The sequence below is a fragment of the Acartia tonsa genome, chromosome 7 (assembly GCF_053477335.1).
Source record: "Acartia tonsa isolate MP-2025a chromosome 7, ASM5347733v1, whole genome shotgun sequence".
Lineage (NCBI taxonomy): Eukaryota > Metazoa > Arthropoda > Copepoda > Calanoida > Acartiidae > Acartia > Acartia tonsa.
In genome coordinates this window covers 47,345,180-47,359,390 of record NC_137266.1, presented here as the reverse complement: position 1 = coordinate 47,359,390, position 14,211 = coordinate 47,345,180, and the positions used below count along the sequence as shown (strand labels likewise).

General features: G+C 43.2%; 1 protein-coding gene across 1 annotated transcript in view; it reads left to right on the top strand.

Annotated features, from left to right (window-relative positions):
• Positions 1-12,305, top strand: part of LOC145323874 (uncharacterized) — a 39,739-nt gene extending 27,434 nt beyond the window's left edge. The window contains exons 5-6 of the mRNA XM_080166461.1: positions 1,288-1,407; positions 8,906-12,305. Coding sequence (XP_080022587.1) covers positions 1,288-1,407; positions 8,906-10,125 — 1,340 coding nt within the window. The 3' untranslated portion in view covers positions 10,126-12,305. The remainder of the gene's footprint in view (positions 1-1,287; positions 1,408-8,905) is intronic.
• Positions 12,306-14,211: the final 1,906 nt, after the last annotated feature.

Below are 14,211 nucleotides of genomic sequence, written 5' to 3'. Positions count from 1 at the left end.
AGGATCTAGCTAACCGCTGGACTGATATAGTTTTCCTCAAATGTAGCTTCTTAAAGGTCCTGGGAATATTTATAACTATTTTAGGGGAGGGTACCACTACCCTTCCAAGACAGATCGCTCTAGAGAAAAACGCCTCCCCCCTTAAATTTATTTTATTATATATTCCCTTTAAACTAGATTTGAAAATGGGAAAAGAGAGTCGACTTCCTCCCCTCCCCCGTTAAATGTCTCTAGAGGCCTCTCTACCCCAATGAATTTGTGCAAACTTTATCCTAATCCTAGCTGCTGTATTGAAATTATTTACAAAGAGAATTAAGTCAAACAATGACCTCTCTATTTCTATAAACTCAGGAATACACAGGGATGGGACAATGAAGAAAGAATTAAATCCTCCCCTCTTCTCAATTCTTATATGTGTAATTTTTCTTTGTAGGATTGATAGTAATTTAATTATAATGCCATTGCACTCTCCACTCCTGGAAAGTGATTTTCCCTGGCAAAATTTGTTGCTGTCATTATATCGACTTAATATAATGTCATTAATAAGACTCTTGTTGTTCATAATGACCATGCAAATATCAGTCCTAAAATGTCTACTTGAATTAAAATTTGTACATTTTAACTATCATTATCCGATTAATGTTGGTAAAATGTTAGCTAGTCATTGCTGCGCTACATAAGATTAAAATCGTCCTTGTTAAAAATATTAGAATAATTTCTAAAATTTGACTTTTGAAAATAAAATGTAAAGACGTTTTAATAAATAAGTTTTGAAAAAGTTTGAAAAGAACAAAAACAAACATTTATAAACGATTTAAGTCGTTCAAACTTTCTTTGTAGTTTGGATTTTTCTTTTATTTCTAAATTGATATTTGTTTTTATAAGATTTTTAGCTACTCTACTCTACTTTATGTAAAAGCTTTTTTCACCATTTTAGTCAAGCACAACACCATATAATATAAAATCACCCATTCAATTACAAAAATTTATTAGTTATTCATCGCATCGTATTATAGATAGCTTCAAGCGGATATTAAATTGAAAAATTATAAGAGAACCCAGCAGATAATAACCGGTTTCACTGGAAAAATAAATATGAAACACCGTGACATCCCCCTTATATATCAATTTAAAAAGAATTTTAAAGTTTTCTGGCGCTTCGCACATCTTGACAATATTCTTTAACTGCATTGGATTGGATCTTTACTTTCTAACTAAATAACCAACTCAAGGAAAAAAGTAGCTACTTAATAAAAAAAGCAGCAAGTAAATTGATTAAATCCCCAGAATGTAGCTGCGCCTGCCAGCTGACCGCTGCCGACTGCCGGCCCAACCAGGATTACAGGCAGGAGATGTGTAGCTGCCAATGCCATGATATCTTAGGCCGCCAGGAGTGTCTTGATACAGGTATACAATTCATATCTTTCTATCTACAGATATCTATATCCTATTATATAAAGTAGTAAGGTTTTATTTGTTTGAAACTTAAGATTTTAATAACTATTAAACCTATTAAGATCTCCATATTAGGGATGCTTAACCTAGGTTCCTTGGGTTTTATGCTATTTTTTATATTTAAGTCATGCATTTTTAGAGCTATTTTTGCCAATTCCATCCCACTTCGAATACATAGCCACTAGATGCCAGGGGCGCAGCCGCTAGTAATAGTATATTTCTATCTATATCTTCCTCAGTATTTTTTCCTTTCTCTCCTTATATCTCCCTAGTCAGTCTTTATGTGGTATCCGCCGAGGATAAATGGCAGACACCGGAGTTCAATTAGATTACGGCAGTGTGACAGACGTGGACACCTTACTATAGAGAAGCTACGCTTCTCTAGCATTCACTAGATAGTAATCAACATCTATTTTAGTTGTCACTTTATTGAAGGTTTAAAGGATACTAAAGCTATATACAACAAACAATAATTACATGGATAGGAATAAATAATCATAACATAAAAGCATTATAATACATATACAGTGGTCAGTTTGGGCAATAATGATCCCCCATCCCTGAAAAGGGTGGGGGAGAATTAAGAATACAGTTAACCATAATAAACATGACAGATTCAATCATTAATTTTAAGCATAGGGAGGGGGTCATCAGACCCCTTCCCCAGGACTCGGGGGAGGGCCATTGACCCTCCACCGAACCCCAGATCAGGGGTGCCATAGGCATGGCTCACGGTTGCCGAATACCACAACTCTCCCCTCGGAAGGCTGGGAGAGGGTTTCCCTACCAGACTTCCGACAGTGGTTGAGGCCTTCGGTCCGCTCCTTAGGGCTAAGATATGTACAAACGATAATGATTCAATGGAATCCTAGTGGTGAGTGTTTCTCAGGGTTGATGGGCTCCCAATGTGGGATAGAAGGCAGAGGCTGGCTTGGGTTGGACACGTTGGTCAGCGCCAGCAGGTGTCAGGTTGGCTGGTGGCACAGGTGTTGCCGGAACGGTCAGCAGTGGGGCCTGCTGGTTGTTGTTGGCAGCGGCTGGGGCGCTGGCTGCCAGGTTGATCGTCTGGGCAGCGGCCTGTCCTCCTGAGGGGCCGCGGGGTCTGCCAGAATGCGGTCCTGGCCTACCTGGGCGGTCATGCCCGCTATCAGTCGATTGCATAGACACCATCTCCTCGGCTGCTTCCCTGCCAATGGGAATGGCATCCCAGTCCACTGAAAAGTCCCTGGACTTGGCATGGGGGAGCCTGGCTCTAGCCATAGCTTTCCTATACAAAGTTGGATGGTACAGGAACACTTGTGACATCGCATTCAGGGCTGCTCGGATGCCTCCTTGTGCTGCTGCCAGAGAAATGATGGTTAGGTCCCCCAGCAGTTTGAGGATCAACAACAGCAAGCACAGTATGGCTGCGCCATCTCCCCACTCGTGGATAGCTTGCCTAAATCCAGCCCAGACATCCAGGGTGGCCTCTCCTTCCTCCGCCAGTCGGTCAATGTTGTAGGACACTATCCCATGGTCTCCTGTGGCCGAACAGCTGCCTTGCTGAACGCAGGAGCCATAGGATAGGCCGGTCAGCATGGCGCTCTTGTATGCTGGGAACGCCAGCAGTTGTTGCCAGTCGTTCAACTCAGCCTGCGAATTCAAGCCCCCTGAACTGAAGTCATCTAAGGGCTCTGTCAACAATTGCGTAGGCGTATCCAGCGGGGGTGGCCTCTTCTTAGGAGCGGGGGTTAGCTCTATCCAGCCTTCCTCTGCGTGCACAGTCAAGGGGTAGGTGGAGGAGCAGGGAATCTTGGTGGCGTGCTCACTATATACTCGTGTCACAGCGTCTACAAATCCTGTGGGTTCTACTGGCACTTTGTCCCAACACTCCTTGTGTTCGCGGACAACGTATTTATGGCGTTGGCAGGTCAGCTGCAGCAGGATGTCTCCCCTCAGTACTGAGAACGTGCTCCCCTGGACACGCACCGGGTGGGCCGGGTCTAGTTGCTGGAGCTTCCAGCAGTTGGCCGCTACTTCTTCTGCTGCTGTGCTTTTCATGCGCGTTTCCAGGGTAAACCCAATATAACCTGCATGTATTTGGGCTTGTAGGGGGACGTCAACATCCCTGGCCGACACTCTGGGCAGCGCAGCCGCGGCTGGGTCAGCTGCCACGAACAACGCTGGATGGTTGGTGGCATGGGCCTCGAAGTCGCAGTTCACAATCGAGGTGGGGTTGGTCATGTTGATGAAAACTGGGCCTGGTGGTCAACCAGGTATGCATCCATCACTAGGCTGGGCTTGAGGCTGCGGATCAGCCTCAAGGGGCAATCTCTCCCCAGGTGGTCCCACACGTAGGTTGCTTCCCCAGTGATGCAGGACAGCTCAGAATGGGGACACTCCAGGGTCAGGTGGTCAGATTGGGACTCCACCCGTCCATCCTCTACCACATAGGTCTCTTCCTTGACCAGCAGCCGTCGCTCCTGGAGCACTAATTCATTGCGGTACAGCTGGCCCTCGAAGTGGATGTCCTCCCCTTCACAACCCACCCCCTCGGGGCTGTTGACGAGGGCGCCCACCATATCGATGGTGAAGAACAGGGGATGGTTCAGCTGGAACGTCAGTGGCTGGGTCTTGCCTGGCAGCGTGTAGACTCGGTTCCTGGCCAGGTCTCGGCACGCTTCTGGGTCTATCTTGGTTGGCCTCATGAGGGTGGGGACCGAGGTCACCTTGAGGTGACCCCATACCCCACACCTGAACGTCCACTGGGACACGGTGAGCTGGCAACTGTACCCGGTTGTTTCCCTCACCTTGACTTGCTGCAGGACGTGCACTTCATGGCCCAGGGGCACCTCCTGGTGTAGGGGCTCCGTGTTACACATCTTTTCTTTATTGTAGGATGTGACATGGGTGGGGTTGGCACAGTCCCATCCCACCAGGACGTAGCTGGTTGTAGGCCACACGGCTGCCAGCAGGAGGCCCCACAGGACCATCCACCAATGGGAGAGGCTTCCAGGCAACCATCTACCTCGCACCCGCGGCTGGGGATCTTCAGCTCTGGTCACGGCTGCTTCTTGTGGCTGGACACGGCTGGGCTGCTCCTGGCTAGATACAAGTTTCCATTGAGCGTTATCTTTGTGCGGCCGGGGCACCCCGATACCCTCCCCAATGACAGACTGGCAAGCAACTGGCACTTGCCTGGGTGTCGGCTCCCCTAGCCCCAAGTGCTCCCTTCCCTTGTCCAAGGCATGCCCAGTGGCATGGGGCTGAAGTGCATGTGGCACAGGCTCGCCCTTACTCACTTCCCTCCCCTGCCCTAGGAACTCAGGTGCATGTGGCACAGGCAAGTCCTTATTTTCCCAAATTTCAATCTCCCCAGCCTCTGGTGCAGGGGGCACAGGCAAGGCTGGGGTTTTACAATGGCTTGGATACAAAACATTTAACAAATTCAACTTATCCTGGTGTTGAGCAGCTGGGTTCCTTCGGCTGGCAGGGGGCTCTGGATGGCATGTAGCTGGGCTCTCCCTGCAGGCTGGCGGCGCTGGCTGACTGGGGGTGACGGGTGTCACCCCTTCCTCTGGGGTTGCTGGCTCGTTCCAGGACTCAGGTCTCTCGGTGGCGGCGACGGTTGTCGCCCCAGACATCAGGTTGGAGGCTGGCTCGTTCCAGGATCCAGGTATCTCGGTGGCGGCGACGGTTGTCGCCCCAGGCACCAGGTGGGAGGCTGGCTCGTTCCAGGATCCAGGTATCTCGGTGGCGGCGACGGTTGTCGCCCCAGGCACCAGGTGGGAGGCGCTGGATAGCACCCCCCCGTCATCCCAGGTGGCGACGCCGGGTGGCGTCCCATACATCGATGCGGAGGCGCTGGCTAGCGCCTCTCGCCTCTCTCGTTCAGCGGCCGCCAGGGCCTCCCCGTACACCGTCTCAGGGACGCTGGGTAGCGCCCCTCCACTCTTGCTGGGTAGGCTCAGTCGGACAGGTTCCATCATGTTGAGGCTAAAAGGCTGGGGCCTCAACATCTCTGGCTCGGCTATGTTGTTGGATTGTATCAGCTCTGGCCCCAGGTGGTTAAGACTGAAGCCTAGGCCAACCCGGTTGGGTTCAGCCGCGCTGCCCAGTACGTTGATCCTAGCTGGGACAGTCCCAAACTGCGGCATCCCATCGGCTCGGTCCGCAGCTTTGGGGGCGGCTGCTTGCTGCTGTGGTGCTGGGGGCGCGCTCCCTTCCATGTGGGCCACTCTGCTGGGCTTCCCTGGAGGGGCACCCTTATCGGCGGTGCGCCTGCGGCTGGCTACCTGGGCCCAGTCAGCTCTACAATCGGCCGCCGTGTGACCGTCATAGTGGCAACGCTCACACTTGGCAGAACGGTCACGGCGTGGCTGGGTGCGTCTCTCCTCTAGGCTAACTTCCACAGGCGTTGGGCAGTCTCGAGCTCAGTGGCCTCTCCCCTGGCAGCGGAAGCAGCGGCCTGGAACCTTGTCATCTGGAGCGACCTTCCCCATCTGGTGGAGACCCGGAGCCAAGGCGCCAATCTCCATTGGCTCCGACTCATCATACTGGGGCAACTGGATGCTGGCAGATCCAGTCAGCCCGTCGGTAGAGTCCACTAGGCACACACCTTCCTTCAGTTGCTTAGTGATCATGGTGACGGTAAACATGGCCTTACGAGTGTACTCAGGTACACTCGTAATTTCATGTCCCATCATGATGCGTTTTACATTGGCGTTACGAATTCCACGATTTAATTCGTCCACCAACAACTCAAGATCCTCATGGCTGTAGGCGTCCCGATACAGGGCACATTTAGTGGATATGTACGCCTGTATCGGTTCTGTCGAGTGTTGCTTGTAATCCCTAAACGCTTGTTTAAGCGTTTGGGATTCAAAAGCAGGACGAAATAGCATTTCACACTCGGCCTTGACCTGCTCGTAGGTCAAGGCTTGGCCTGCCTCGCCAAACAGATGGGACGCCATTTCCGCCGCTTGCCCTACCAGTGACAGTAGGAGGGCGTTGCGGCGGTTGAGGGAATCATGAGGTGGCACGCGGTAAGCCGCCCATGACATCTCGAGTCTGCAGATATGTGACGACCAGGATTGCTTGGGCGGCCCTCTATACTCCGGCAGATTGCTCAGCATCAGCTTGCGGTACTCAGCTGGGGCCGGCTGAGGGTCATCCTGGAGCCATCCTGGGGCTTGTTCACCTCCTGGGGCTTGCGGCTGGTCCATCGGGTCAACGGTTCAACGGCGGGACACAAAGTTATACAGTACTAAAAATGAATGGTTTGTCACTTGGGGCTTCCTAGCCTAACAGCCAACACTGTTTGTGTCACTAGGTTGGTAGTTTAGTTGCAACTGTATAACTTAGCTGTACTTTGGCACTAGTTGGGTTCTGAGGTTGTAGAATAGGTAGATGTTGAGGGTCTGAACTGCTGTCAGGAACTGATTGGGTTTTCCTTTATCACACTAGAGCTAGAAGGAGGGAAGCTTGTAATTCTTTAGTTGCTAAAAATACCCCTGTTGGATGCTATGGAGTAGCTCCGCTCCGGTGTGTGTGTGTGTGCGTGAAATCTCCTGTCCTCGCAACGCGCGTACGCACCGTCAAATCCGCGCACACGGGGAAAACGCGCACTCTCCCTCAACTCGCTCTCTCATTGGTCCGCTTTGTCCGTTGAATTTATGATATTTCCGCACTCTGTTGCGCTACCCGTGAAAGGCGCTCTGTGTGCCCGGTCGCTAGCCCCACACTACAGACGGACTTAGTCTAGTGTGGGTAGGAAGGGGGGAAGCGCGTGAGGGGACGGGGGTAACTCCGTCCGTTCTCCCTGTGAGGGAGGGGGGGGTAACTGTGTGTTGGTGTAATAATGCCTTTTCTTCTTAATCCTAGGCTTATCTATTATATCACCCTGATTGTATTTGCCTTCAATGGAGGGGGGCTCCTCCCCTTCCTCTGGAATAAGGGGTGTATTGTTGTTGTGCTGGAGGTTTGAGGTGATTTGATTGTGTATCAGGGTCTTTATTATATTACATCTAGCTTCTATTTTTGTCCTTATCACAATTACATAACAGATTTGTTTACTAACCCTGTTCTATTTTTAGCTGTTATCACAATACACAATAAATCCAAGCCTGTTCTATTTTTAGTTTTATCACAACACAACAATTTGTTTGCCAAGCTTTGCTCATAAATCTATTGTTTAGCCATCACACCAGGGTGGTAATCCCTGCAAATGTGATATAATATCTGTTTTTCTAGATGGGCGGCTGCGTTGTAGCCTCTCAGGATACTTGGAGTTGACGTAGTTTTCTCTGTTTTGGTGCACTACACTCGTATGTTGGCTCGCAGCTCGCAGCTATGTGGCATGTTTCAGCCTATCGGCGGCAGGGAATGTCCCGTCCTGCTAGCGCTGCTGATCCGAATCCGGCTGATGGCGGCAGGGAATGTCCCGTCCTGCTAGCGCCACTGGTTCGGATCCTGCTATTTCTTGCAGTAAGTTGGCCTATTTTCAGCCGTTTACACTTATTTGGCTTGTTTCAGCCGGTCCGCAGGCCTGTTTCAGCCCTTTGAACGCTCGATTCTCCGTTAGATGTCGGCGCTTCTCGCGGTTCTTCGTCAGGTTTCGCTGTCTTGCTTCCACAACTGCCGGATGCAGAGTTAGACTTTGCTGTCCAGGGTGGGTAATTCAGGTTGCTTGTGTCAGTTTTGCCAGTTTCACTGCTGGGAGTACCTTGGCCTCAGATGCGCGTCTGCTCTACACTTGTGGTTTGCCGTAATCTCACACAGCTGTCACCAAAAGTTGTGGTATCCGCCGAGGATAAATGGCAGACACCGGAGTTCAATTAGATTACGGCAGTGTGACAGACGTGGACACCTTACTATAGAGAAGCTACACTAGATAGTAATCAACATCTATTTTAGTTGTCACTTTATTGAAGGTTTAAAGGATACTAAAGCTATATACAACAAACAATAATTACATGGATAGGAATAAATAATCATAACATAAAAGCATTATAATACATATACAGTGGTCAGTTTGGGCAATAATGATCCCCCATCCCTGAAAAGGGTGGGGGAGAATTAAGAATACAGTTAACCATAATAAACATGACAGATTCAATCATTAATTTTAAGCATAGGGAGGGGGTCATCAGACCCCTTCCCCAGGACTCGGGGGAGGGCCATTGACCCTCCACCGAACCCCAGATCAGGGGTGCCATAGGCATGGCTCACGGTTGCCGAATACCACATTTACACCTATATAAAGGTGTAGATGTTCATCTACTTATTTTTCTCTCTATGTATCTGTATATCTGTTTATCAATCAATAAGTATCTTTATTTTTTTCTTTCCATTTCTAATCTCTCTTCCTCTCAATTTCTATGTATTTATAAATCTAGCTTTCTATCTAAATAACTAAATTTAGCTATCTATCTATTTCTATGTTTACCTATTTATCTATCTAACTATTTAGGACGAGTATGGGATGAAGGAAGCTGTAGCTGTGGCTGCCCTCTCAAGTCCCTGGAAACCTCGTGTCCGTATGGAGAGGTGTACTCTGAGCAGGCCTGTGCCTGTATACCTGAGAGCGAGGCCATTCTACTGGACAAAGCCGCCATATCTGAACATAAAGATGATGATGATCTTTTCACGCAATTTTCATTAGAACACATTCTGATCCTAGTGTTGGCAACCATTATTTTGATTCTACTGGCAATTTTGGCAACGCTGTGCACAAAAATTCGAAGCATGTCCCGCCGTATTCGCCATCTACCTGGAGGTGGTAGCCCCAATGACAACGGTCATCTATTGACTGATTCCGATTTGGATGTGAAACAGTTGCACCCGGGGAATCCTGTGTACCGAGAGGGCTCGTGTTCGACTCCCAGCTCTGGATTCTACTCAGAAATAGCGGCTAATGAGCGAAACTACCAACAAAAGCGAGAATCGGATTCAATGTACCATTCGGCAGAAAGTGTGCGGCTCAAAAAGCAGCGGATGGAATTGAACGGAATGTGCGGCGGGAATGGCGGTAATGAAATGGTGCTGCGGGAAAACGAGCTGGCGCTGCGGGAAGAAGGTCTGGAAACAAGCAGCTCTGTGTCAAGATCAAGGATTAATATCATTGAAAATGTTCTGGTTGGCGAGGATGAAGGTTTTATCCGGTTTTGTCCCGAGGACGGCGGCAGCCATCAGATACCGCCGCGCATGCACACCATGGAGATTGACACTAGAATAAGTCCGGCTGGCGCTATGCCGAGACTTGACACTAATGGCGGCCAGTGCGAGTATGGAACGGTCAAGCGGCCCAGACCTCGCCTTCTTATCGAAGAGCCAGTAGGAGCTTGCGGTGATGGCAACGGTAGCGGTAGAAATTCCCCGGTTTTATATGGAAAATTACGCCTTGACGGCGGCGGAAGTCAGATAACCACCAACGGCAGCTTGAAAAAAGTGAAACCGCCAATCCCACCTCCCAAGAGCCCTCGTATCTACTCGCACATTGTTGGAGCTAGCAACGGCCAACCTGCAGCAGGGAATAGTTATCCCTCAACGCCACAGATGGCGCACCAGTCGCTTGTTGTCACTGCGTCCGACGCCCAGTGCCAGTTGAAGAGCAGCAGTGGCAACAATTTTGCTAATCCTCATATTGATGAGGCACTGCGACTGCTACAAGAGTCAGCTAATAATTTGTGATAAAATTATTCTCAAAAAAACTATTTGAATATCAAAATTTTTAAAAAAGAATTATGTTTTAGATTTAGTATAAAGAAAATACTTTTTAAAGTTTTATTTAGTGAAGATTGGTTATGAAGAACTATTTTGCTTCTACATTTTCAGATATAATTTGAAACAAAATAGTTCTTTTTCATGAATCATTTAACTTTTCATAAAAAAAAACTTTGTTTCAACTAAATGTAAATTATATTATAACCATTTGAGCTTTTTTACTTTTATATTTACTTAGATAATTTTAGTTTTATTATTAAGAAACTTTAATTACAATTAAGAATGTAATAAAAGTTTTAATATTTGGTTAAATTTAACAGTGTATATAAGATATTTTATTAAAATGCCTAGCTAGTCAAAAATAATAATTTCATTGCACATTCCAAAAATATTTTCAAGTAATAACATTAACGTTTTAGTATTCTAAGCAGCTAAGCTACTCTACAATTTGCGTGTGTCTGTTTGTCTGCAGTTTCATTTTTCTTAGCTGGTGTGTTTCGTAAAGCAAAACAGTTCTAAAATATTTTATTTAACTACTATTTTAGGTAATCTTTTGAAGCTTTGCTACATTTTCTTGTTGACTAAGATCTGAAATAGCAATTTTTCCCTCAAAAAAAAAAATTATATTTTTAGAATTTTAAATCGAATTCAAGAACCAGTTGGGTACTAATTCTTACATAGGATTTAGTTAGACAATACTAAATTATCACTTTAAAACACTCTAAACTATCAAATTCCTTACTATTTAATGAAGAATATAAACGAATATTTTCATTGATCTGTAGGCTGTCAAAAGTCTAAATGGATGGCCAATTTTTTAATGAATTCTGTTACAAAAAAAGACGGGTATTATATTTTAAGTTTTATTTGATACCATGGGTTGTTTTACAATGAAGCTAATTATACAAAATAGCACAGTAAATCTCTTTTAATTTGTTTTATTGAGCCTATAATGCCTTTGAATTTAATTTATTTCGTCATCTTACATACATAAAAAGTTTGGAAAGCTCGGAAAGGTAGAGTACTTTAGTACATTTTTTATACTTTTTTTCATAAACACTTTTTTTATATGGTACCCTTTTTATTTGGGCTATTGTATTTTACAATTAAATATGAAAGAATTTTTATCTATTCTTTTTGTATATGGGTAGCTTTTTAGTGTTTTTAAATAAAGTATTCTTTTATACTTTTTTTACCCCGGTTATGTATAGATTACTAAAATGTTAAATCTTTTTGATTTTCAAAGAGTGTAAGTATCAAAAACAAATATTTAATTGGAATTGTTTTTATTCATTAATTATGAATAAAAAATAAATTCAAGTTTTTATTATGAATACTGCAGCTACTCTTTGAAAACTGTATGTTGGTACGTCCGTCCTACTGTTCAATAGTCACTTTTCCTCTCTGTAATAAAGGCAACTTCTTCAGTTATATAAAGACAGCTTTTTCCAGGATATTCTTTTTTATTCAAACTATATAATTTACTAATTGCTTTGACCCTAGCCTCTAATGGAGGGCGAATGATGTAATAAAAACAGCCTAAAACCACCCTCATTTCATCTTAAAGGCTTCATCCAAATGTACAATTAATTTAGACCAGCGGTTTAGAAGATCCTTAGCTTCAGACGAAAATCTTTACTAAGTTAAAAAAGAGGATAAAATTTGTTTTTTTCCTTGAAATCTTTGTCAGCTTGTTAGTGCTGCGCTTTTTATTGACACTATTATCCTTGTTAAATTCTGTAATAATATTATTTTGATCTCAATATCAGACAAAAAAGATAATGCAATTCAAATATTCTTAAAACAATAAATAAATCAAATTTAATCATTCTTTTAGATTAAAAATAGACAATCAATAAGTATTTTATGTTTAATTTTGTTATGAAAAAAATCTTAAATTTTAATAACATTATATTATGGGAGAAAATTAATTATTTTTAAAGGCAAATAATAGATAAAATTTAGTCTATCCTTCTCTATTATTTGATTTTAGAAATACTTTTTTATTAAAATACACTGTTGTAAAATTAAGCACTAATTGTTATATGTTAGATTATGTTAAGAAAAACATAATTTTTTTGATCAAGTTGAAAATACGAAGAAAGGATTTTTTTATTAATTGTTAATACTTTTTATTCGCTTTATCAGTTAACTAGCGGCTACGCCCTTAGAGGTCTCTAGGGGCACTTAATGAGGTAGGGGGGAGTCGATTCCCCTTACTTTCACCCTCCCCCAAAACCTTCCGGGGACCTATGAGAAGCTTTACTGTAAAGGAGAACCATATCGGTCCAGCCAGATCCTTCGGTACACAACACATACAGATAGGCTTCCTGCTACTTTATATATAAGGACTGTTTGTAGCTCTTTTTTCTAGCTTCTTGTGCTGTTTTTCAAATTTAACTGAAAACTTTTTTGTATTTTTGACTCGATCTTAACAAACATAATTATTTTTATGTAGTTTTTATGTTTTATGTATAAAAAATTATTATTATGACTATTTACAGACTAACACCAAATACATATATGTTAAAATTGTTAAAACTTTTTTTTATTTTATATTTAGCGAAGTTACTCTATAAGTCATGTCTGATCGTACGTCCGTATGTGCATAATCCAACTTATTATTACAATTTACTACATAATCTTAGGGCTTTAAACTTAGATTGATATGATAAAGGGACAAATGTAAGGTTTTAGTCCAGTTTTAGTCAACCTTTTTTGTGTAGATCCCAATACTATAAAACGATGTTAGCTAAGCAAATACTTGCCTGAGGTCGGAATAAATATAATTATTGATGTATAACACAGATAACTACCATGCCCTAGTCTTGAAGACCTTTTCCGTCCTCTAGCAACTTGCCTTCTGCTCTTTTGAAGCGACTTGGATGTGTTAATATTTACGATACTATTGGCTGATATTCAAAGACCCAATTGAAAGACGGTACAGGGTCCTCGAAGTGTGGACATAAAGTTATTTAACCAATTCCACCTCTTCTGTATTACTCTAATAATGGTCAGTATCATCCATATTTTTCTGTCGCTTATAATGGTTTTAAAGGATTATATAAATAGACAATCTATCAAATCTGCTTGGTTTAACAAAGCTGAATTTAATAAATGTGCTAAAAATGTTGCTAATCCGGAAATTCCAAAGATGTGTATAAACCAACTTACTGGTAACTAGTATTTAAAAATGTCCTAAAAGTGTTCTGATAAACCAGAGAGAGAGTTTATTGTTTTTAATAAGCCAAATTTGTATTTTAACAACTGATATCATCTTTAGAAAGTATGTCTATGACTAAAAAAAGACAAATTATTCAAAAACAAATGAGTAAAATAACAAAAAAATTGTCCTCTTAAATGTTTTATTGTCAAAACCTTTCAAACTTGAATTGACTTTTTTTTTATTTTGTAATCAAAATGTATACAATTTCTTCTTATGAACATACTTGTTTTGGTTTAACATAGGAAAACAAAGACTTATATGAAATCCAATGAGTTATCGAGTAGCTCCGTAACGAAAAACAAGAATCTGACAGGGACATATTGGATAGTCAATTAAAGATGACAAAATAAAATAATGGAGTATATACATGCAAAATTTTGCAAACGTGCACTTTTAATAGTTTATGTCGAATAAATATAATTTTAGACAATATTTACTTCAGTTAATGGCCCAAAAAGGTTATAGCTGACGTAATATCGACAGTGTAATTAAATACTTATGTTAACACTATAGCAATACAATTTTTGACAGTGTTACCATTCCCTGAATCAATGAGTATCAGGCAGGGATCTTAAGGGATAAAACAATGGGCGATAAATTGATTAAAATCCCCAATGATGACATTCAAAGTTACCCTTCTGCAGATTAATTATACAACCAATTAAAATTCAACAATGGTACCCAAAATATTTAAGTAACCGTGATGACATGGTTATAAAACTTTGGGTACTAGTGTAATATAAAGTCCAATGTCCCCTCCCTGCCTGTTTTTTTTTATATGGGTGCCGCCCTTATTATTGTTTGTTAATAAGAAACATTTCAGATTT